The 25,461-nt window shown below is 44.8% G+C and overlaps 1 protein-coding gene across 5 annotated transcripts in view; it reads left to right on the top strand.

Moving 5' to 3' along the window:
* Amotl1 (angiomotin like 1) overlaps positions 1–20,679 on the top strand; it is a 151,654-nt gene extending 130,975 nt beyond the window's left edge. For all 5 annotated transcript variants that reach the window (XM_063256213.1, XM_013151134.3, XM_003468556.5 and 2 more), the window contains exons 9-13: positions 4,192–4,382; positions 9,803–9,928; positions 11,001–11,227; positions 13,815–14,090; positions 15,168–20,679. In XM_063256213.1, coding sequence (XP_063112283.1) covers positions 4,192–4,382; positions 9,803–9,928; positions 11,001–11,227; positions 13,815–14,090; positions 15,168–15,274 — 927 coding nt within the window. In that variant the 3' untranslated portion in view covers positions 15,275–20,679. The remainder of the gene's footprint in view (positions 1–4,191; positions 4,383–9,802; positions 9,929–11,000; positions 11,228–13,814; positions 14,091–15,167) is intronic.
* The last annotated feature ends 4,782 nt before the right edge of the window (positions 20,680–25,461 follow it).

The raw sequence follows: 25,461 nt of genomic DNA, 5'->3' as shown, positions 1-25,461 counted from the left end.
AGCAGACCCATGCAGTTTCTTCTGGGTGCATGCACTTGGCTGATGAAGCAAGTGTTACCAGGATTGCCCAGGAGATAAAGAAACCCACCCTGGCCTCCACCACCTTGGCTCAGCGGATGGCTTGTGAAGAAGGGTAGGTCTTTTTCCTGTCTTCTGATATTACAGCCTTTGCCACCTTCCCGGCATAGAATGAGAACTTGCACTGTTCTGTTACTCTACTATTGAGATCGGAACCTTCCCAATGTGAGAACAGGGCTTCTCTGGTCCCAAGCATGACAGATTTTAACAAATCTCTGGCTGGCATAATACGTACATCTCAATTATTAGAGCCAAGGGGAGTGTTCTCTTCCAGTTAATGTGCTATCCACACCCTACAGTTAGAATACTTATACTTGGCTCTTCTATTTTGAGCGCTGTGAAACCAGACTCTACTGTGTTTGTCATGTATCAAGAAGAAATGAGACTCCAGAGTTATTTGAAAAATACCCTAATTGTCACAGAGGACAGCTCACTTGTGTGTGCATTCAGACCCCCAGGCACTCACTCATATCCAGCAGCACTCGTGTCGTACTCAGAGGCTGAGTGAGACCAAGCACTCTGCTAAGGCGGCTGTGTCAGAACTGCGGCTCCCCAGGGAAATGGCCATTCTTGTCCTTTGGTTTTGTGTTCAAGAACTGGTGGCAGATCCCCAGCTGTGTGTGGCTAACAGGAGACCAGAGATGCTCAGCATCTCTCCAGAAATAGTAGAATTTGGAATTTTTAATGAGACTACATTATGTCTCCTATGAAATGAAATGCATTCAGATTTTCCTCTTGCTCTTATGTACCTATTAAAAAAGTAGGTATTGGGGCTGGGGATTTAGCTCAGCGGCGTAAGCAACTGCCTTGCAAGCAGGCAGTCGTGAGTTCAATCCCCAGTACTGATAAAAAAGAACAAGACAAAAAAAAAAAAAAAAAGTAGGCATTTTTATTTTTTCCATTAATAGTTTATTTCTAATGTTACCAGTAAGTATATATGTTTCTATAACCAGAAAAGATAAAAATGCTATTACAAAAACATATACACACAATTTCTTAAAATAATGAATTTCATAGAATTACGAGTTTTTTACCAGTGCCATGTGGTAGATGCTGTAAAAGTTAGAGTCTGCTCACACTGATATTTGAAGCCTAAGGCCAGTGTGGGAGCAGCCCTGTCAGTGACCCCAGGGATAAAGGGCACCCACTGTAGAACACAGAATCATCTGAGAAACTCTGCTTTTCCGATAAAGGCTGCCCCAGCGGCCTTTCTGATTTTCCATTCACACTTGAATGGCATGCATGTGCCCACCCCTTTTGGGCACAAACATAGGCAACCTCAGGAGGGAGAGCTTCCACAGCCCACGCCACACTCTGCTCCTTTACCCCGTGACAGTGAGGCATTGATCTGACCCCTTGAGGAATCATGCTGAGGTCACACTGTAACAAAGCCCTGAGTCATCTCCATCCTTTGCAGATCAGTAAGACCAGCCACTCTAGCTCACCCCCTCCCACATGATAGAATTCTGAAGACACGAGAGAGCTTAGTATACTTGCTGGATCAGCACCCCACACACAAGCCTAGGGTCCTTAACCTGATGTCAGGGTATAGCTGAGTCTCTCCCCTAGGTCTCCTTAAGAACACAGAACCTCAAGCGAGCTCCACTGAGGCTTCTGTGAGGTACCCTGGATTCTTCCAGAAGGATGGAACACTGGAGATGAGCAGAGTGCTATGGAATCCTGTATGATTTGATGGCCTCACTATGTGGCTTAGTCTGGTCTCACACTGACAATAGTCCTCCTGCCTCAGCCTCCTGAGTGCTGAGATTACAGGTGTGGCTCTGCACCCAGCACACATCTTATACTTGTACCTACAATTAAGGAACTCTGCACAAAGTACCTATAACAGTAACTGGCACTTCCCAGTTGATTAAGAAGGAATAACTCATTGCTGTTCTGATGGATGTCATTCATTATCTTCAGAATCATTTAAAGACCTAGGCCATCCTTGGTAACATCTCCCAAATACTTTACTTGCCTCACTTTTCCAGTAAGGAAGAAAGAGTAACAGAGATGTGGCTGATAGAAGGAGAGAAAGATAGGTCAGGACTACAGGCTTGGCAGGAAGGAAGTTCTCACTTGGCCGTCCTTATGATACGTCACTTTTCCTCTATCACAAAAGATGATGTAGTATTTCAGAATCATTAGAAACTGGGAGAGAGAGAGAGAAACAAATAAGTGAATAGGAGGGGGGGAATTTGCATTTTTAAGAAGTCACCGTTTTATCTTTTTTTTTTTCTTTAACACAGATCTCAAACTAATTTTGCGTCTCCTTTTACCATAGTCCTGTGAGGTCCCGTGAGACGAAGTGGGACTATTACAGAAGGCGCAGGGGCCAGGTCAGGGTCATGTAGCTCATTAGGACATTCTTTGATGTAGACAGGGAAGGCAAAGATTTCATCTGTCTTAGTCACTGTTGTATCCCCAGCACATGGGACTTGCTCAGCAGATATTTGTTAGACCAGTTAAATGGACATCAGAAGGTGTGTTGCCAGTCCCCTGGTTTGATTTTCTGACTAGCAAGTTACCCATTAAATCTGGTTCTCTGCATGCTTTAGTGGTGAAATTCATGCATTTATTAAACAACTGTATGCTGTGAATAGCTGTCATCATCTCACAGGAGGTTAAGAGAAGGTAACAGAAAAGGTTTAGATAAAGACTGACAAGCACAGGTGAGAGCTTAGGGAAGCCATGGGAGCTCTTTCTGGAGAACTTTCTAAAAACAGAGTGGCTTCTCGTTTTAATGGACTGGTTCATCTGTCTTTCTGCCTTAATCCACATGCCTAGCCAGTTGGAGTCAGAGACTTCCTGTACAGGTCAGGTGAGGACAGAGATGTGCCTTCTACTCTATTCTTCCTTAAATATTGCTTGCTGTTAAGCTACCACTTCTTAAAATAATTTATATTTGGAATTTTAAACACATAATAAAAATATGTGGCTTACAGAAAAACACTGTAGGTCCATTTGTTCCCTTCTCTGGTAGGATTTGTTCCAGTATCCAGTACCCAGCTGTTGCTCTAGGTAATATTCCAGCTCTTTTGCTAATCTAGGGCTTAAATGGTTCTGGGTAAGGTGTTCGAATACCTCTCACCTTGCAACTAGCTCTTTTAAATTGCATTTAAAATTTGTGATCACTGGAAAACATGAGGAAAATGTAAGTCCCAGGAGGATGTAAATCAGCTGAAATGAAATTATTCTTTCAAGTGTGAAGAATCGTGGCTCACACTCAGACGAGGCCCAGAATCCTGAGAGGCTGAGATTTCCTGTCTGTGCTGTTGATCTGAAGTCAGAACTTCCTCAAAGCCCCATTTTCTCTTACATCATGTTCCTTAGAGCAATAGCATCCCTGAGTTAACAGAAACATCTGAAATGTGAATATCCTCAGCTTTTGAGCAGTCTAGATAACAATCACTGTGTTTCCTCTTGTTAATGCAGATGAAAAGAAAGGACTGGAAAATGAGCTGGCCTCACTAGAGGTATTCTGCTTTCACATGCATTATCTAATTTGCTTTTCATTCTCCAATGGGGAAGATCTTGATGCTTCTTTTCCCAAATCAGAGCCTAGCAGCTGGGAGCAGGTATCGTCAAGGATCTCCATCCTACTCCCTCTGCTTTTCGATGTTATTACACAGTTTCAGAAGAGACAAACATGGGAAGGCTTAATTCCTTTTCTTTTAATGTAAATTAACTGTATGACCTTGGACAAGATACTTCTCATGCAAAGTTCTTGAGCTGTGAAGCTAGACCCAGGTTTGAATCTTCTTTCTACCACTGATTACTTGAAAGAAAATGAACCATTAATTTAGCCTCTGAAGCTTAGTTGCTTTCTGTAAAATTAGTACAATGGTAAAATTAGTATAATGTTGTCTGTTACAGAGCTGCATGAATATTAGATAAGACAGAAACAGAGGTGAGGTGTCATGGTGTTAGGACCCACTGCCTTCAGGTCCTACACATTGCAGAGAGGGAGCATGGGCATTAGAATAACGTATGTGAACTGCCACAAGATCCAGGAGACCACTGTGCTCCATGCAGATAACGGTGGAGACCTGGCTGGTATGATCTACCTTGTAGCCCATTTTAAGGATCAGCATGTTATTTCTGCCTCTCCAGAAACATGGAAATGGCCATCAAGCTGGCATGCCAGAATACAGTGCTCCGGCCCTCATGGAACTTGTACGGGAGAAGGAAGAACGGATCTTGGCCCTGGAGGCTGACATGACCAAGTGGGAGCAGAAATACTTGGAGGAGAGCACCATCCGACACTTCGCCATGAATGCTGCAGCCACTGCTGCAGCTGAGAGGTGAGACAGTAACACTGTGCCAGACAGAGAACCATCATTGGACCGAACACAACATAGGGACCCAGAGAGGTCCAGGGTCCATCCCAGGGAACATGATAGTGTTTAAAGGACTGTATTGCTAGTTGGAGAGAAAAATGGTGTAACAGTCCTAGAGGATAATTTGGCTATAGGTATCCACCCTTTGGTTCCAAAATTCCAGTTCTAGATATTTATCTTACAGAAAGCAACAAGTGCCTAAAGAGTTATGTCCACAGATGATCACCCAGTGTTGTTCAAAATATCAGAACATTTGAAACACCTTGGAGTACAACTAGAGGAAACTCACTTAATAGAGTACATTTGCACAGTGGAATAGTGTGTGATCTTTAATAATGATGTTGGGGAAGAATATTTTATGATTCTTTTAACAGAGTCTGTTTCATGGCCTGGACAAGAACACATAGCTCTCATGGCAGTCCTGACAGCAGGTACTTTTCTTGTCCTCATTTTACAAATGAAGAAAACAAGCCTGAGAGAGGTTCTCAGGTTGGTTTTAAGTGCTGAATCCAGCTTCCCATTCTGGTAGTCAGAATGGACCATGAATCACAGAGTGATCTGTCTGAGTTAAAACCTGATTCACTTACTCTGAAATCATTTTCTGCCACTCTCAGTGTTTACCTCAGTTGCTGTGCTTTTCTCTGTAGGTATGCAGCCTTATTCCTCTTTCAAAATTAGCTCAGTGTGCACCATAACGCACAAGTAACTCACAAAGACGGTCGTCTGAATGGGCAAGGCAGAGGCCCCTTGTCTTGGCAAGAAGGTGGCTGCCTGCAGCTGAGTGGCTGTGCGCAGCCCATCAGGGCCCTCACTCTCGTTCACTTGGCATGCTTTTCCTCAGAAGTTATCTTGTGCATTTCATTTACAATTGTTTGGAATTCACCAAAGTTTAGAGTCGGTACATTTGGAAAATTCTCTTAATTTCAAAGTGATACAGGACCTTCAGATTATATGGAAAATACATATAACTTCCAAACTGGTAGATGACCGATACACCAAGTTCATGTTCCCCAGAGTCAAAGAAAGAATTCTAAGGAACAGTGGAGGTTAAGAGTAGGAAATTTTATTGAGAAAGAGAGAGAACGTGTGTGAAAGTGCACCTGAGGGACAGGAAGGAACACGAGTGGGTTGCCGTGGACCCTACTTCACTGAGGAAGTTTTATACAGCAAAACCATGAAGTGGTTACAATGTGGGCTAACGCTGTGATCAATCATAAGATTATAAGTATAGCCACTGAGGTGATACTGACCCAATGAGTGTGTGAGGGTAGCTCAGTGGCATAAGTGCTGCCTGGCAAGCACAAGGTCGTAAGTTTGATGCCCAGTCCAAAAAAAAAAAAAAAAAAAAAAATTGACCCAATGAGGAAGCAGGTCATGCAGCAATGTACATGAAAAGAACAAAGAATTTTTCAGGAAAGGTTGTTTCCAGGGGTCTTGATCACCCACCAAAGTGACTGATGTCTATGTAAACTTTATTGGAACAGATGTTACCACTTACCCCTTGGGGAAGCATGTCGGCCTGGTCATCGCATCTTTATCTTGAGTCCTGGCCTCCAACAGATATAGCTCTGGCCACAGTTGTAATGTGTTTTCATCTTTTGTATTGATTCTTTCAACGACCTAGCCCTGTCTGACTGCCTATAATATTTCTATCTAGCTTAGCTGTCTGTAACAGAAGGAACACCCAGAAAGCTAGACTTCTTTTTTTTTTTTTGGTCTTTTTTGTTTTTATCGGTACCAGGGATCGATCTCATGACTGCACACTTGCAAGGAAGGTGCTTATGCCGCTGAACTAAATCCCCAGCCCCTAAAGCTGGACTTCTTAATAAACAAGGGCTGTTTTTGTTCATTTTAGTTGGAGGCATGTGACCCAGGGACAGAAGTAAAAGTAAGGATATAGCTGGTTATATGGTCGGGTCCACATTGCCTTGGGTTGGCTTGTTTTTTCTTTAGTGAGTGTGAGAAGACATGCTGGGATTGAGGGAGAGGTGCTTCCTAAGCTGCCTGTGAGCTCTCAGGTTCATCACTAGGGGAGAAGAACCCCCAGGTGTGTGCTCAGATGTTAGCTCGAGGAGTTGGAGACAGCAGTGCCACCATGTGGGCGTAGATGCCTCCCCTGGGCTCCTTAGCAAGACAGATTCAGGGGAAAATTACCATCTTGGAGTCATTTCCTAGCACTTTATTCATGTCTGTGCTGTGAAGGCTGAAACTCTGACTATGGGAATAAAGCTCTGAGAGACTCAGTGACTCCAAAGTGAAGGGATGAGAACTGGTGCAGCCTGCAGCTCAGTCCTGCACTCTGAGCACTCCGGAGTTTCATTGACCTCCTGCGAAATGGAGAAGTGAAGCCCTATGAAACATTCCTTGATCTTCACATACTTAAAATGTTCTTATTTTTTAACTTTTTAAACTAACAACAGAATTATTTCTGTAGCCCAAGAAAGCAGACAAACATTGCAAAGTTGCAGAGGAGCTGGGGCTAATGTATCCTGTCAGTGTGATTACCAGAGTGTTTGCTTTCTATATTTGTGTTCTATGCAAGGTCACTGTGCAAGGAGGTGGACATTTGTGTTCACAGCTTCTCCTTCTGTTACTGACTGTGGCATGTGACTGGGATAAGCGCTTCTGAGTATCTCTGACCTCATGTGAAATGGAAGTAGCAATTCTGGAGTGGTAGAGAGCATGGAACCCAACCACATTCCTCTGCTAAGGACACTAAAGCCCTATCGATGTAAATGTGTTCCCTCACGGGATGACGCGAGGACCTTCAAGAGTCACTGTTGGTCCATCTTTTGCTGATTTACCAGATTAGATATCTGCTTGGGATCCTGGGCTCTGAGTAGATGAAGAGGACTGGAATGTGAGAGTTGGAGGTGAACAGGCCTGCACAGGACAGGTGGGAGGTGTGTAGAACCACGCAGACTCCAAACATAGTTACCCGCCGGAAGGCTCTAGCCCCAGCCTTGTCCGCCATTTGTCAGACAAGAAGAAACAGCTCTTATACCAGAGGATTGAGGTTCTGTGGGATTTTCCTAGCCAAACTGTTCTCCTTCTGTCCTATTTGGAGTCATGGATGGATGGAGTTCTTATGGCCTTCCCTCCCTTTGCCTCCCATTTTTTTCCCTGTGTATTCATCAAGCATCTTGGAAAACCACCCTCCCCTCCCTGTTACAGCCTATTTCCTCCCACTATCAGAGAAAGGAAGGAGAAAGTGTTCCTCAGAAACGCAGTGCCAACTTGACATCCTTTCAGAGGAAACTTCTATAATTTAAGCTTTGCTTGTCTGTGGATAATGAGGGGGAAGAGGAAAATGAGACATTTTTTCAGCTTATGTCTAGATGCTAAGTGGCCGCAGATAAATTCGTAAAGGTGACTATCTCTACCCATTAGTCCTGTGACTTTTCATGCTTCACATTTATAAGAAAGACCTTTAAACAAAGAATACACATATCTTGATGTCATTGGTCAAAATTTTTAGAGGTTGAGCTTATTTTTTTTATGCATGGAGAGGTTTTGAAACTTTTTACAAATTGCAAAGTGTTTACCACCTAAATTCACATTGTGCCTGCCATCCTTACTTGAGAGTGTAAATATGAACTTTTAAATTTGTCTGTGGTCGGGGATATAGCTCAGCAGGATAAATACCTGCCTGGCAAGTGCAAAGTCCTGAGTTCAATACCTGGTACCAAAAAAAAAAAGGGAAAAAAATTTTTTTTGTCTCTAGTTGCATGTGAGTCCTCCAAAAATAAATTGGTTGAAAATGTTTCTAACCACTAATGCCAATGGTTTTTGTGTACCATGGGATGAACCAATAATTTTAACATATGTTTAAAGTATTTTGTTAATTTTCTGTATCACTTTCTTTGATGATGTTTTCAGCCACATCTTGCACTTTTTTGCAGCACATTCATATCGATGCTCCCTTCTTCATTTTCTTTATCTTTCTGTTTCTTTCCTGAGGCCTTCATAAACACTTTCAGGGGTGCTGAAGAATAGCTAAGGACTTTGAAGTCATTCATCTTTGGATTTGAACCCATTTCCACCATTCACTAACTGAGTATTCTTAGAAAAGTCACCTAGCCTGGTGTCTTCATCTCCGAACCAGAGATAGTAATACTTACTGCACGCATAGGAACGAAATGAGAGGGTTGAGGTTTATCACCATGATTAAAGCACTTACGTACCCTACTGAAGGCTCACTCTTGAGCACCAAAAGCAAAAAGAAAACAGGAACTAAGTGAGAGACCATGTGTACTGTGCTGTATCCAGTTGCTGCATAAAACAGATGCTCACTCACTAATAACTCCTTAAAAAGAGGTTAAAAAAAATCTCATTTTTGTTATTTTAGGGTATTTTAGAAAAGAACTTTAAAGTTTTCAATATGATTGTACTATTGAAAAATGAAGTTTAAAAAAGATGAAATATTTGGCTACATCATTATGAATTTAGTAGTTATATAATCAGAGGCTTAAATGCTTTCATCTTAAGCTATATTGGACAAATGACTCTCTGACCTGTCACGGTCAATTAGGAGTAATTAACTGAAAAACCGAGGGTACAAGTAGTTGCTTCACAACTGTTTCTGGCTAAACTACTTTTCCTTCTACTGACATTTCTTTTCTTCTTAACTGAATTTTCTGTGTTCTACATCTTTCTGCTCTGGTACCTAGCATGTTTGCTACTGTGACCTAATCTGATTTCTAAGAAGGAAATTGGAATATAAATGTGGAGGAAAACTTCAGTTTGGGGTTGAGTGATCTGAGAGGTTCAATCTCAGTTTCAAGTAGTTACTGAACCCCCATTTTATTGTAAAATACTTTTTTATTGTAAAATATTGAAATAGTTGCTATAGCAGGACATCAAAGTAGAACAAGAATTAAAAATACAAGCATAGAAACACCAGCAAATATAATGGTGATAAGTGTTCCTGTATCAGTAGATTAAATCTGTACATATCCATTTATAAATTCTTAACGTATCATATAGGTTAATACTTTATTTTGTTAGTAGAAAAGACAGGGAATTTTCATTTTTGAATTTTATCTTGTTTTCCTTAGATCTGTCTTAATTCAGTCAAGGTTAGGAAAACAGTTGGCCAACATTACGACAGGGGAGGTGAGTGAAGGAATTTTTGCAGAGATAGTTTAGCAGCGGGCCCTTTGGTTTCCCCTCCACGAGCATGTGCACCATCTTTTGCATCACCATCTGATGAGAGTGGCGGCTGAGCTGGGGAAGCGATAATGGGAGGTCTTCAGGAGGGAGTGGAAGGGGCGGGCAGATCTCTGTCCTCTCCATCAACACAGATCCTGTCCTCTCTATCCTGAGTCTGTTTGCATGGAAACCAAGAAAGCTTCCAGTGATCTGGTCCTGTCCTGTGTTCCCAGGGACACCACAATCATCAACCACTCGAGGAATGGCAGCTACGGGGAGAGCTCGCTGGAGGCCCACATCTGGCAGGACGAGGAGGAGGTGGTGCAGGCCAACAGGAGGTGTCAGGACATGGAGTACACGTAAGGGACCGCGGTGTGTGGCTGTAACACTGTGTGCCACTCTGCTACTCATTTCCATCCCCTGGTGGGGCCCCTGTTGTACTCACATCTCAACCCTTCCAGGGACATTTGCTTCTCTGTCCTGTGCCAAAAAGCTGAGCTTAAAGACTCCACACTCTGCCCTGGAGAGAAGTGGAAGGTTCACAGCTAAACATGTGGTTCCACTCACCTGGGAACCTATGTCGCAGTTCTGGGGGATAACTGCAGGTCTGTACAGGTTTTAAGGTGGAGACTAAATCTAATAACAGGAAGATTTAGATGCCCATATTAATTCTGGGCATCTGTATCTTATCACCTTCCAGACATTATGAAGTGGAAAAGAAAAACATCATATGATTTCTGAGCCAGAGTTTGTATATTCCAACCAAAGATAAGGAGCTTACTTAGCCAGGGTAATCTAATGGCCTACACATGATTTCCAGCAGATTTTTGATGCCATAAAACAAGCCTCCCTGCCTTGACCGCCTGAGGGCCTATGAAGCCCTGGCAATTCTGAGCCTCTTCAGGTGCAAAGGTGAAAGTGTGGCTGCCTTGCTGAGCCATCATTAGGCTCAGCACATTACTGTGCAAGTCATGAAAAGAACACGAATGTTCACTGGTTCTCATTTTTGACCATCAGTAGGGGGAAATCTTCCAGAGAACCTGCCCATCTCTTCATATTTCATGGAGAAAACAGAGAAGCTGACCTCAGATGGTGACTTATCCTGTTTTTCAGGCCTCACACTTTCTGTGCTTTCCTATTGATTCTTGTCCCAGTACTAAACTGGCTAAGTGGGGGCCCCCGTGCAGCTTGGTCCAAGACGTCCTTAGTGAGTCACCACAGTCATTCTCATTGAACTTCTCAAAAGTCCCAGAATCTCCTGAAGTGCCAGTGAAGACCCTCCTTGCACAGTTTGCAGATTGTAAATGTTCAAAGACTTGTACTGGCATAGACCCACCCCCCAGTCACTGAATGACAAAGTCCCTGAGAGAAATGCTTCAAGTTTGTCTAACCAAATAGCTTTTTATGGTTCTGTTTTCTTTGGTTTTACAGTATAAAAAACCTACATGCCAAAATCATAGAGAAGGATGCCATGATTAAAGTGCTTCAGCAGCGATCTCGTAAGGATGCTGGGAAGACAGACTCCTCCAGCCTGCGTCCAGCACGTTCCGTCCCATCCATTGCAGCAGCCACTGGGACACACTCCCGCCAGACCTCGCTTACCAGCAGCCAGCTGGCCGAGGAGAAGAAGGAAGAGAAGACCTGGAAGGGCAGCATAGGTGAGCCCTGCTTGTCCTTCAGACTAGGATCTGCAGAGCAGAGCCACACGAGCCTTAAGAGGCATCTGTATCTCATCACCTTCCAGACATTATGAGGTGCTACTCATAGAACTCGATGTCTGCTGGTCTCAGTTTACTTATGTGGGAAATAGGGGAGGGGGCATGTAAATCATACTCTAGTTGTGGAGAGTAAATGAAATATGTGGAAGCACTGTGTAAATTCTAAAGGCTTTGCCACCAGAGTGTGGCTGCTTCATGTCATCAACATCATTATTATTGAAATTTGAGGTAACAACACAGAATGTTGGTGACAGAAATGCTAATACATCAGGCCTCTGAACTGGCTGTGTCTCAACCTGTGTATGTGACTGCTCTACCTCTGCTTCTGCATATTGGAAAAGAAGATAGTGTCTGTCCCACTTTGCCACAGGGGACGTGGGATGACTGAGTGACATAATGGGGGAAATACATTGGAAGAAACACTCTCAAGTATGAGGGGTGGTGGTGGGGTTTTACTGTCTTGTCACCCAGCAAAATTCTGAGAATTCCTCAAGTGTGGTCTTGACCAAGGGTAGGTTTTGGGGCGCAGTGATGGGCTAGGCTAGTGAGTTAGACAGGAAGTAACCAGAGCATACACTCACACACAAACACACAAGCCCATGCACATGTGTTCTCTGCTCCCTTCCCCCACACTCTGCCAACCCCAGGAGTCTGGCCCTTAGATGTAAGTTCCTGGCTCACTGTGTTTTTGTTTCTTTATTGAGCTCAGAGCCAGTTTGCCCCAGTGTGGGATCTCAGAGAAGCCTGGCTGCTTTGTGCCAGAGGGGATAAGAGCTACCATACGAACAGACAGAGTTGGGGGATCAAAGGCTCCCAAGCAGAATCTCTGTTTGAAATCCCTCTGCTGGTGGCCTCAGCAGCCCCTGCCCTCAAAGGAAATGCACTTCAAAGCTGGGATCATCAAAGACCCTTCCAAGGACACTTAGCTCCCAGCCTAGTCAGGGCAGGAGGCTCAGATAGGCCCCGTTAAACAGTGTGGAAATTTGTTCCACTCTGAAAGGAGCTTCCCTGGGAGAGCCTGTTGGTGACAAGCGTCTTGGGAGCCACAGACCTTGGCCTGAATGAGAAGGTGTTGTGTTGCTACACCTTTCTTCCTCCCCATCATCGTGGTTGGTGTCCACATGTAAGAAAAACAAGAGGAGTCTGAGGATGCAGGCAGAACCACAGTTCCCCACAGTCTCACCATCTCTTGACTAACAGGCTTTGTGGGGAGGTGGTGGCGAAGCATCCGCCTTCCTGATTGCTGAAGGGCTCCTCAGAGAGATGACTAGCTGATGATTTATTACACCCAGTACCCTCACCACTGGGAGAGCGTCCTGTCAGACTTTCGACAGGCGGGAAGAAGAGTGGGAAGAACATAGGTTGTTCCCAGTCAGGCACAGCTGGGTTTGAAGCTCATTTCTGCTACTTCTTAGCAGAGAGAAGTTGATTTCTGTGAGTACCATTCTGTCAGACAGAAGAAGGTAAGACCTACCTTGTAGGAATGTGAACTGAGTAATGTGTGAAGCCCCTAGCAAAGATCCTGGCTACCCAAAGTGTGGTCTGTGGGCAGACCACTCCGACCCACCAGGAAGCGTGTTAGAAAGGCAGAAGCTCAGGTCCCTGTCCCAGTATTCAACTTCATTTTAACCATAGAGCCGCGTAAATGATGGATAGGCACCTTGAACTTCCAGAAGCACGCACACTGTAGACAGGCTCAGTGGCCCCTAGTAGTGTCAAGGTGGCATCTTGACACAGCCTTGCCAAGGATTCTTTATGAACTGCTGGCTCATTAAAAAGATGAATAAACAAATACTTCGTTGTGTTTACCACTTTTCCTACAGGCTAGATTCAAGAGTACTGGCACTTTTCTGAATTTACAAATAAAACAGTCACCTTCCTGTCCAGCCCCGTGGGAAACAGACATCTTTGCCTACTGGGCTTTCCTTTCTCACAGCCAGCAGGTCCTCTTCCCAACCCCAGCTTCACCACTGCTGGAACAGGGGTAGGAGAGTGCAAAGTGTGCCTCTCTAGGAGCTTTCCTGCTTCTTGGGTCCATTGCTCTGATTATCTAAACTAGAGAATACATTTGTTTTTGAACCTGACCAGCCAGAGGCCATTCAATCCATTATCAAGGATCAGATGGAATTAGGAATTATTCGAAGAGCAAAAGGCAAGTGGAAACATATCTAGGAACAAGAAGGTCTTGTAGTTTTTCTTAAATGCACCATCATTCTTGAGGCCAGCCCTGGCCCCTGTTGGGTAAAGCAGTCTTGGCTGTCAGGCACCTCTGTTTCTGTGCCATCCTGTGAAGGAGGTAACCCTGCATTCTACTGTATTATAACCGATTTATTTGACAGTACCCCCAGCTGTAGGATTTTAGAGGGGACACTCTCATTCTTTCAGCGTGTAGCATTTTTTTGGGTATATGATTAGTACTTACTATGTGTTTAGTGAGTAAATAATCGAATGAATGAAGCAAGGCCCAGTCCAGAAGTAGATGATCTTTAAAAGAACCTCATTGGTAAAGCTACTCTTCTGCCGCCAGGGTTACTACTGGGGAAAGATCACCATGAACATGCTTCTGCCCCACTGCTGCCAACCCCACCTGCCTCTGCACTGTCCCCTGTGGCCTCTACCACATCCGCCAACAGCGCCCACGCTAAGACGGGCAGCAAGGACAGCAGCACCCAGACAGACAAGAGCACCGAACTCTTCTGGCCCAGTATGGCTTCTCTCCCCAGCCGCAGCAGGCTGAGCACAACCCCTTCCAACAGCCCCGTCCTGAAGCACCCAGCAGCCAAAGGGACCACAGAGAAACTGGGTATGTGGTCCCCCCGCCCCACTCCAAGTCCCCATGGAACTGTGTGGCCCAAGGGTAGGAGTTTTTATTGAGCTGGAGAGGGAGCAGGTGCACCTACTGAGTGATCATGGTCATTCCAGCTCCCTGAGGTTGTGTGTGCTCTCTGTTACTACAGCAGTAAAATGTGTATAACACTTCTAATGTATTACCATGTAAAGTGAGCAAGGAGTTTGAGTCCGTGGGAATATGTGCTTTATAACTGGTTCTTCTTGAGAAGGGGTAAAAACAGACTCTCCGAGGACTGTTAGGGAATTACTGTCCTCTGGTACATTTGGGAGTTGTGCCTGGGAGATACCAGGTCCCCAGGGTCCTCAGGTTCATAGACGTTGCTTCAGCACATTGACTTACTAAGGATTCAGGCCTTGGAGAAAGACATCCTGATTGAAAAGGAAGTAGGCTTACTTCAGGGTAGGTTAGCTTGCAGCACAGCACTTCGACCAGCAATAAGGAGCTGTTTAAAACACCTCAGACGGTGTGGGGAGGGTGGGCTCTGCAGTGAGTCCAGAAGTGCCCAGGAGAAAGAAAGACTTGACCCTGGACTAATCAGAGTTGTGGGCAGAGCCCTTTTTAAGAATTTGAGGAAGAGTGAGTTCCTTGAGGTATACATACATAAGCTGTCTCCACCAAGGTCTCTATTTTTGTTCCTATAATAGGCAAGTACAGTGTTATCATGTTTTTGAGCTGTAATTCTTGGGGTGCACTTTTCCAAGTAAGGTGGAGAACGTGTAGAAAGTGCCTGGCTCACAGTGAGCATTTGATGGTTTTGTGCGGAGGAGTGGGTGCCAGAGTCTCCATACAAAGTCCCAGTGTCATCTGCACCCAGTTCCTCCTCTCCCATCACCATCCTGGTTGTTTCTGTCTGACTCCTGATCCAATCAGTTGTTCAGCTTTTCCCTCTATGGCTAATTACATGGCCTTCCCACAGCCACTGGTGATTGAGACTCCCAGGTGAGCAGTGGCTTTTGAAATGGTCCCATAATAGCACTCAGAAAATCTCTCTTGAGGAGAGGGTTGCTGATGTTTCCTTTCTGTTTGCAGAGAACTCCCCCGGCCATGGGAAGGCAGCGGACCACAGAGGCCGCGGCAGTAGCTTGCTGCACAAGCCTGAGTTCCCTGATGGAGAGATGATGGAAGTTCTCATCTAAAGCTGTCATCCCTGTTAATTTCATATGGCAGCACTGCAAATCAGGAAAGTGGTAGAGAGGGAAAAGAAAGATCAAGAAGGTTGCAGATGGGAAACCAGGAATGATGCGAACTGATAAAGATTTCAGAGTAATAAGAATACTTTTCATAAATGTTAAAAGCAAAAATAGGAGAACCTACATGACTGAAGAGAAGAGAATGCTATGGATTTTCTTACATATAGTGGAAAAGAAGATACTTGTAGGTTTGGAAACAAGTTAAGAAGAAGTAGGAAATGGAGTTTTTCATTGTACAGAAGTTTATCTCTTGGGGAGCCTTGGTGTACTCCCACTCTTTGGTTATAAACAGATAAACCTAGTCATGTATTTTCCTTGAATAACCCTCGTTCTGCTTGCCTCTTAGCATGTTTCATTTAAAAAGAATCTCCTGGGCATCTCTAGAGCCTGTGTTGGCACAATGCAGCATCACCATGCCCTTGTGGGTTCCTGTGGCTGTGGGTGTTGCACAGTGAGAAGAACCCCCCAGGAATACAGGAAAATTGCAGAGGCAATATTCACCTAATTATCTGCTCGGCTTGGGTTGTCAGGAGATTATGGGCTTATTAGCTTCTCTGGATTCGGCAGTATTCTGAACAGGGTGAGAGCATTAGGACCTTGGTCCTCATCCTCACCAGCTTCTCTGAGTGTCTGTGCTTTGCTTTCTTTAATTTTGCTTTTTCGTCACTCCTTCCTTTTTTCCATTTTAATAAGGGATTGCGGAGTTCCTTAAGTATGGGACTCACAAGAGCAGTGTCTGAACCGTCCTCTTTCCTGCTGTGTCTAAGAGGGGGAGTGGGAGAGCACCCTGCGGGCTTCCTGGCTGGCTTCTGGTTGGGCTGAAGTTGTTCCTCCCATGCTGACTGCACTCTGGGGAAGCTGTCATGAGGTGGAGGATTCCGTGGGTCACTGTCACACTTACAATCAAGATCATGGCACTAATTCTTTTCCTTTCACACATCAGTTCTCTTGCAAAGAGCTTGCTATTTCCATTCCATTGCTCCGTTAGGTTAAGACCTTTTAGACAATGGATGACAGTTTATAAGCAGTGTCTTGTTAAATTGCCCAGGATGGCCTCAAACACATATGATCCTCCTGCCTCAGCCTCCTAAATAGCTGGGATTATACTTGTAGGTTACTGTGACCACTCAAATCTGAGACTTTAAAATAACTCTTAAATGAAATACTGAGGAGACAATTACTCAGGAGACTTTGTTTGGGTGGCTTATTTTAGGACTGGCCTTTGGACAGTGTCCTGGGTGAAGTTACAGTCTCTCCAGATAGAGGAGGAAGAAGGAAGACAAGACGTGTGGACTGCAGAGGGGAGGGAGAAAAATAGCTTTGGCCAGCAGGGCCCTACACCATGTGGTATGACACGAGTAAGTGGGAACTGACCCATCTCGCGCAGCAGCTGTTCAGTAGGCACTGAGCTTTGTGCTTCCTTCTTGTTACCTCTAGTCTCAGACTGAGCACTAAACCTTCATGTATACAGAACAGGAATCTGAGGCAGCACCAAGAGCCTCGTACTGGTAGCACGCCATCCTCCAGGGTGTGGGAAGAGAGTACAAGAAGCCTCATCAGTGGGTCAGAGTTGGTGAACCCACAGGGGATGAGGTGAAGGATCATATCCAGTCACTTTTCATGGGGCAGGAGAGTGGTTCTCTTAAGTACATTCTAATCCCAATTAATGTTGTGGATAGATTGGAAAGGAAATTGTTGAGAGACGGGAAATGAAGTCATCTCTGCTGTCCCCTCCACTTCCATACCTGGGCCACCCCAAACTTGGGCCGTCTCCCTAGCAATAGGTGAAAGCGAGCACCGGAGCCCAGTTTGTCCCAAGGCTTGGTCTGTGTACTCCAGACACTGCATCTGCACACTCAGGCTCGAGCTTCAGTGTCTGTCGTAGGCCCCTGGATTACCAAGCATCTTCATTGTTGGAATGCAGACAGAAACATGACCGTTCTCCAGGGCTTCGGCTCCAGTTACACTATCACTTTTGTTGGTGTGTATTCTCCTAATCTGTAAGACTCCTCTGTCTGTAGCTTTCAGATATCTTCTGTTACAGGAGCTCACCTGCCAGGCGAGAGCCCCAAACCCTTTCGTCATCACGGTTTCTCAGCCTAGCTTGCCTACAGGAAGTACTCACTGCAGGTGCTGGACACCCATGCAGCTCTGGGCGGCCCACAGTCTTAATCTCACTGAACTGGAGAAGAACAGTGTTAGCTATACTGTACAGTGACTGTGTAGGCACTGTGATGTGTACCTTTTGATTAGTCTTTAAAGCACCTGGGGAGCAGGAGCAGGTTCATTATTCTAATTGCAGGAATCAGAAACTCAAGCTTGGGAATGTTAAGTCCCTTTTCAAAGTCTCACAGCAAGAACCTAGGATTTAAAACAGCTTTAGAGAGGAGCCTACACTACAGGATACACGGCCTCAAACAAGACCTACTCCACTATTTGGACTCTCTGACTGTGTGTACACACACACACACACACACACCAGCCGTACCTCTCAGAACCTAGGAAATAGGATGAATCCCAGAACTCCTAAGATTGTCCGCCAATACCAGGCAGATATGGAAAGCTTTTTGTTCTATTATATTACACTTACAAAACACATCTTAAAAAATATTTCTGCATTGTCCAAAGACCTGGTCTTCTTTAGAACTTCTCAGGGCCCTCTGACCATAGACCTTGACTGCCTTGGGTAAAGGGTGAGTGCTTTGTCTTTGGGTAAAGGGTGCCAGAGTATGTCAGCTTCATCCATGAGTAGACTGATAATACCATCATGCTGCCAGGGTTTTACCTGGGCTATAAGATGTAGTTGATGTCAGGCCCATAACCCTAGAGTTTCACTAAATAGATGGGTTTGTGTGTAAGAATTCTTACCATCTATAGGTCCATATAGCTAAAGCTGCCAGGAAATGTATATTATTTTCCAAAAATATCTATATGTACAGAACACTTTTCTTAGCATTCTTTGAAGTGTTCTGTCTGCTTTGCAGCAGCTGGTGGCCCTGGACAGTGGGGAGTTCACCGTGCTCTCACTGTGCCTGTAAGACAGGGCTACTCATTCTTTCCCTAGCGGGGTTGGGAGGGCAAAGAACAGCACAGCCTTTCTCATTTTGGTCGTGTGAGGGTTGCCCTTTGCAACGTATGATTTTGACTACAGAGCTGAAGTAGATACCAAAATAATTGCTACAAATAAATTCTGAAGGTGGGATAGAGAATTCAGTGGGTCTGCTGGTCAGGGAAGAAGCTCTCCGAGTATGCCCTGTCAAGAGGCAAGTTACATCCCATTTGCTGCTGCCTGAGTTGCCCTAAGTCTCGTGCACTCTGGTGATGCTGTGGCTGAAGCACCTTCACGCCAAGCACAGGTAGATCAAGGAATTCTCCCCAGCAACCTGCTCAGTCCCTGTGGCCGAGCGATGCCAGGGTCCAAGGAGACAGTAAAGAAGACAGGCGGTTTGAAAGATCTTGAGGTAGGCACTCACATGTAGACTGGAGAGAGCTATCCCGAGGAGAGACATGTTGTCCAAAACAAAGTTTTGCTCCATGGTCTGCTGTGGAGCAAGCATGTTCCACCCATTGTATGCTCCATGAATGGTCGTGCACACTCCTAAAGCAAGGGACTTCACAAATGTCCTTAAGAGGCAAGGGCTTTAAGAAGCCAAAGAATATCCAGCCCAGCAGTTGTTTCTCCACATCACTGAAACCTGGTTATGGTATAGGCTGTACATATGTGTACTTTTTTTTTAATTCTTTTTTTCTTTTGCTTGCTAATTAGTGTGTTTAAAATATCTCCATTTGATGTGATGATTATTCATTGTGTTGTTTCTGATGTGCAGCTCCATGGGAGATGGGCAGAGGAGTTCAGAAGATAGCAGAACCTGGTTGGTCAGCTGGGAGGATGCAAAGATCAGCATTTCAGTAAATGACTTTCTTCTTGAACAAATAAGCGTGTTTTTCTCTCCCTTTAAATAGTAAACCTTCTCATTTAGTAATTTACTGATATTTTGAGATGTATGGTGAATGCATACATATAAGGTATAACTAAGGACTGTGAGTAAAATTAAGAAAATTTTGGAAACTTCTTTATTAGAGTGGCCTTCAGGGCCTGGCATATTCCTTTGATTTCCCCTGAAAGGTAAGAAATCTTTATCTTTCAAAGATAGTCTTATAGCCAGGTGTGGTGGCACATACCTGTATTCCCAGCACTCAGGAGCCAGAGGCAAAGAGAATCACCATAAGTCCAAGGCCAACCTGGGCTACATAGTGAGTTCAAGGCCAGCCTGAATTACATAGTGAGACCCTGTCTCAAAAAACCAAAACAATAAAAAATAAAAATGATTTAAATTTTGGAAGTAATCCCAAATTGTTCATAGCACAAGGGAAAGAGTAAACATGGTAATTAAGGTAATTCACATCTTTTTTTTCCCCTTTAAGTAAAATTCCTAAGAAATTCTTTTAAATGAGCTTGGACTCAGCCTTGCAAAGTGACAGTTAAAGGGACGACAGTACTCACTTGTATTCACAACTTCTAGAAGTTTCACTTTTAAAAATGTGTTCTTTTGCGTGCCCCGTGTGTGTTCCCATCTCTGCATACACTGCAGACATAGCAGGGTATTCATGTGTATGAACATCTGGTAGAGGCTCTGTAAAACCAGCTTGTACTTCAGTGCACGTTGTTGTCATGTATCCTGTGACCAAGGTGTTTATTTGTCGTGAAACCTTACTTCTTCACAGAATGAAAATACGGTCCTTAATATAATGCAGGACATCTACAGCATTTCTTGTATCAGCTTCCAAAGTTTTGATGCCCAGTGTTGTGTTTACATGTGATTTTACCTAGGATTCTCTTCTCAGATGCCTGTATTTATTACAAAGCAAATTGTAAGCAGATTTATCTGCAGTGGTTTTATCTGACTCAAGATGTTTTTCCCTTTTGAGGAGGGACAGCAAAGCCTCCTACTCTTTCCTCCTCCTCTTCCTCAAGGCACTTACAGAGTCTGTGTACAGTTCTGTAAGACAAGGGTGAGTGCAGGCACCCGGCCAAAACTCTGACAGCCCTCAAGCCATTGCCCTTTCTGCCTGCTGTGTGTGTGCGTGTGTGTCACTGTATGTGCTAGCCATGTGCTGTGAATTCTGGTAACTGGGTGTAACCTTTGGCGTCTTTGGATTGCTGGTCTGTACTGAATTGTGTACAGAGTTGTACAGCCAGATGGGTCTGTGTACAGAGTGGGGAAGTCCAAGCACATGGCGTGTCCCCCACAGCAAATACAGATTCTGTTGGTCGGCCAAAGATTTTCCTATTCTTTGCTGCTTAAACTTGTGCCTTACTATTGTATATAATAAATGGATAAAATGGCCAAGCGGCTCCTTGGTCCTCTCATTTGCTGTTTTTCTCCAAATGTTCATTTCATTGTATGGATGGAGGCAGCTCCCGTTCATTATTGTGCTTCAGAGGTTTTGGGGCCCCGCTCTGGGCCTCTGCTCACATAGACCCTGAGCTCTTGCTCTGAGGAGGAAATGAGTCACGCATTCCCTGGAGCTGGTAGCTCACACTCCCTGCTCCTCCAGAAAAATGAGAAGGAAAGTCGGGGTGAAAGCAACATCCACTTTGTTCATATGTGAGTGTCCTCGGTGGATTCTAAGATTCAGAACCTTCCATGACTGCTGGAAACTGAACTCTGCCTCAAAGAATTTACCTGGGCGTCAGGAACTAGACTGGAGTTAGATGTGCCTCTGCACCCTACTACAAGCGTGCTTTGTTACTATCTTGAGGTCATGGAAAGAAAAGGTGGCTCAGAAAGGTGAGAGGATAAGTTGGTGGGACCCAGGCCAGAATCTTGAGAGACTAATGCAGCACAAGGTAAACTGCATGAGGGTCTCTAAGCGAGAACCCTCCCTTTGGGCAGCGTGAACAGTGTTGAGCAGGTGCAGGGGCCTCTGTTCATTCTCTGGCTGTGCCTTTTTCAGCAAAACCTCTCTCCTCAGTTTTTCCTGGTCCTTGCAGAGGAAGTCCTAAATGTGAGCTGCAGAAGAGTGTGAGGCCCCCAATAAACACAAGTATGATTAGAAACCTGTCTCCTTGAATCCACACAACCATCTCATCGTTATCCCACTTTACAGACCGGGAAACTTAGGCTCAGACACCTGCAGAAAGTGGTAGAGTGGGATCTGAACCCAGCTGTAGCTGGCTCAGCCTGCACGCGGCAGGTGCAAGGTGGATGGACCCTGGGCTGAAGAAGGGCTTCGCCTCCCTTCTGCTCCCTTCTTCTTGTCTGTCCTGCTTTCTATCCAAAGGATTCCTTAATGGGAAACTAAATCTCTGCTTGCATGAGGCTGTGCCTCCTTCATGGTGAAGGATGGACCTTTGCCACTCTCCAGGCCTCTCTCTCAGGACGTTCTGGGAAGGCAGCTGGAGGACCACATTTGTGTGCAGGGCTTGGATTGCCCTGCGCCCCACCCCCACCTCCATTCACCTCCCTGCCCAGACCCAGAGCTGGCAGCTGGGTGACAGCCCTCAGCCCAACTCTGGCCTTTGTCTTGGCCCCTTGCACTCCATAGGAGAGAATAGCTTAGTCGCAGCAGCCCTGTGTGGCCATCCCAAGTCTTTTGTTATTTGAAGTAACGTGGATCCCTATGCTAAGATTCTGGGGGTTGGGGATGGCTCAGAGAACTACAGGGGATTGCAGTGTCCTTTAAATTGGCCCATCTTAATGGAGAGTTCGGTAGCAAATGACAAAATTCATTTGCTAAAAAAAGATTTGTGTTCCCAAATAAAAAAGAGCTTTCTGCCACTGAAGACTTCTGTTACTTTTTGTTTCTGTGCCTCTTTTATCAACCATGACAGTGTGTGTGTGGTGTGTTCCCTGTATCTGTCTCTGTTCCCAGCAGGCCGGTGTTCACTTCTGTATCCAGAAGAGCTACAGTTTCTTCCTCCCCTGACAGGACTCCCGCTCTGGACTCTTTCAGGAATACTGGGAGATATATGTACATGTATTGGTTTAAAAGTGAATCAGGAGCCTCGAATACTCTCCCCATCTGAGATGGACGTCTATCGGTGAGGCTTGGAGACCTTGGGTCTCCACGTGTGTGTGCAGAGAACACGGGACTCACAAACTACATAGCTGAATAATTTGCAGCATAATCATAAAATAGTAGAAACTAACAATGGATGGGCCAGAGATACGGCTCAGTGGCACAGCGACTACCTGGCAAGGGCAGAGTCCTGAGTTCAATTCCTGGTACCAAAAAAAGGAAAGAAAGAAGCTAACTTAACAGTGTATAACTTTGTGCCCTGCTTGTTTTTGCCTTCTGAATGTCTGAGGAAGGCATGTACTGAATTGGCTTCAGAATATGATTTCATGTTAAGAACCCAGAAAACAGGTTCTGTAATACATGTTCACACGTACATTTTACATGAGGAAACAAGCTTCTGTAGTACAAACTAGGCCTATTTACTCCTGAAGTCCTGCCTACTGACTTGTGCCTTTAACTATATTTTTTAATGCATTTTATTTGCTGTTTGTTCTTAACAGCTCTAAAAAGAATTGATAAATAGCTAAGTGAAAAATCATTACTGAGGTTCTCTTTGAAAGTATATTTCTAACAGAAGCATATACTGAACAGACAGGTTGGATCAATGGCTCTGGTCTATTTGTGGCCCATAAATTTAATTTATGCTTTCCAGGGTTGGGGTAAAGGACCCACATGCTTATGTTTCAAAAGCTATCTCTCCAGGCCTGCTCTTGCCTCAGGCATGTTGTGAGATCACAGAACTCCAGGGGTTCATAGATGCTCCGGGTAAAATGAAGAGTTTGTTTTTCAGTCAGCTGAAATACAAGAGTGTACCTAATGGGCATCCATATGTAAGTTTCCCAGCCTCCTGAAGCCTGGTGCCAGACCTCCCTTCCCAGTCACAGCTCTGCATGCTGTTCCAGTCACTCAGTTGCCTCATCCGCCATCTTCATCTCTCTCCCTTTCTCCTAGGCTAGTCAGTTCCTTGTTCCTGTCCATTCCACCTTCCCATGTTGCATCTATACTTTCGTCTCCCCATCCTCACACTTAATTCAAGCACTCATCTCTTACCCCTGCAGTTGGCCCTGCAGTTGCAATAGCCTCCAACCTACCATCTCATCCCACCCTTCACTTGACATGGATACCACAGAAATGAGCTACGACTGACATAGTAATTACTGTTAATGTGCATCTAACACCCCCATGAACCTCTCCTTTATTAGGACAGCAAATTTTTTTTTTTTTTTTTGTCTTTTTCCTTTTTTTTTTTGTCGGTACCAGGGATTGAACTCACGACTGCCCGCTTACAAGGCAGGCGCTTATGCCGCTGAACTAAATCCCCAGCCCCTGGACAGGAAATTCTTAAAACCACTCTATCAGCCTATCAGTGCAGCCCTGTTTTACTGAGAATGAACCCAAGAGGTAGAGAAGTTAAGCCGCTTGCCCAAAGTTCTACAGCTTGTGAGTGGCAGGACTGGGCTCCAATCCAGATATACCCGCTCCACGGATTATACTTTGGACTAGTACTGATTGGCATTGTGTTGGGACTGGGAAGCGCAGTAGGAGGTGAGCGGCAGGCAAGCAGTGTGGCTGTCATCTGTATTTACAGCAGCTGGCCTTCGCTTACATCATCACTGTCGCCTCCTGTCAGATCAGCAATGGCATTAGATTCTCAGAAGCTCAGACCCTACTGTGAACTGCACCTACTGGGCATTTGGGTTACGTACTCCTTTGAATTATCTTGAAGCCAACCCATCCCCATCCCCTGGCCCCTCTTGGAAAACTTACCTTCCACAAAACCAGCATAAAAGTTAGAGACTGCTCTAGACCACAGTGATCTTCCTTTGAATTTCTGAAAACAAGTCTGATCATACCACTGCCTCCAGGAACACAACAACAAAATCATTCACCCACGTGACCTTCAGGATAAAGCTATGTTGTTCATGCCCAGCACAGTTGACCCTGGCTGATTACTCCCTGGCTCTCAAAACTGCACCACAAATCACTCTGAAATCACGTCTGAGTCCAGAATCTGCTCTGTGCATTTCCATTTCCGCCCCTGGCAACGGGGTCCTCTGGTCTGGAACATCCTCTTGTCGTCTGCCCAAATCTAATCCAACCTTACAGGTGAGACTCTAATGTCACTCTCCTCAGAAGCGTTTCAAGTGACCCCCATCAATGTTAATCACTCCTCTTTCACTATCAGCTGAGTCACCTTGAGAAGTTGAAATTGCTCATCTGTAAGATGACGGAACTAGGTACCATCTATATTCACTTATGTGAGTCCAGCACCTGACACACCATAGCTTTGCAAGTGTTTGCTGACTGAGTCAACCCTAAAAATTGAATGAGAGAAGAGTTGTGATAGGATTTTTGGCACAGTAAGAGAGAGAATAAAAAGTAAAAATGGCCTTTATTCTAAGACATGGAGAGAAGCTCCATGACCACCAAGGCCTGGATTTTTCTGCTGGAAATGTGGGGTGGGAGGGCATACATACAGTTTTCGACTGGGGTGGTGCTTAAAGGTGGCATTGCTGATATGCAAGTAGCTGATAGGGAGTCTTTTTGTGTTACAGGTAAGTTGCATAGGGGAGGGGAAAGTGACCTCAAGGTAAACATCCCCTGGTCCCACCTCCCACTGCCCTAATATCCTATCTAGGGCAAAATCCTGTCAAGCTGTAATATGCACAGCTCATAAGAGGCCCTTTACAAAGGTGAGCTCTGTGCAGCATAGCAGCTAGTCAATTCCTGGTCTCAGTTTGCCTCCTATTACATGAACTACAGTGCAAGCATTTATCAGCTCATCCACTGGTGTTAAGGAACTCTGACTTGAAGCCGGAGGACATGCTCATTAAAAGCTGAGCTGCCTGTGAACTACGCCAAGCTCCCTCCTGCATCTGTTCAGTAACTGTTGCCAAAGAAACTGAAAGAGGAAATCCTAACATAAAATGCTACTTAAAAATTATGCAAATAATGCACATTTGTTATTAAACAATCAAATATACAGAAGTGTGTGTAACAAACCATTCCCTCTACATCCTTGTAAGCACCCATTGTCAACAGCTTGAAAATTTCCTTCTAAACTTTTTTTACAGATTTGTACAACCAAGTAGATCAGGAGATATACATGA

This window comes from Cavia porcellus, unplaced genomic scaffold (genome assembly GCF_034190915.1).
Source record: "Cavia porcellus strain 051 isolate PalLab524CR breed Dunkin Hartley unplaced genomic scaffold, mCavPor4.1 scaffold_9, whole genome shotgun sequence".
In the NCBI taxonomy this organism is placed as follows: Eukaryota; Metazoa; Chordata; class Mammalia; order Rodentia; family Caviidae; genus Cavia; species Cavia porcellus.
Note: the sequence above shows the minus strand (reverse complement) of the source record. Positions and strands in the feature narration are given on the sequence as shown.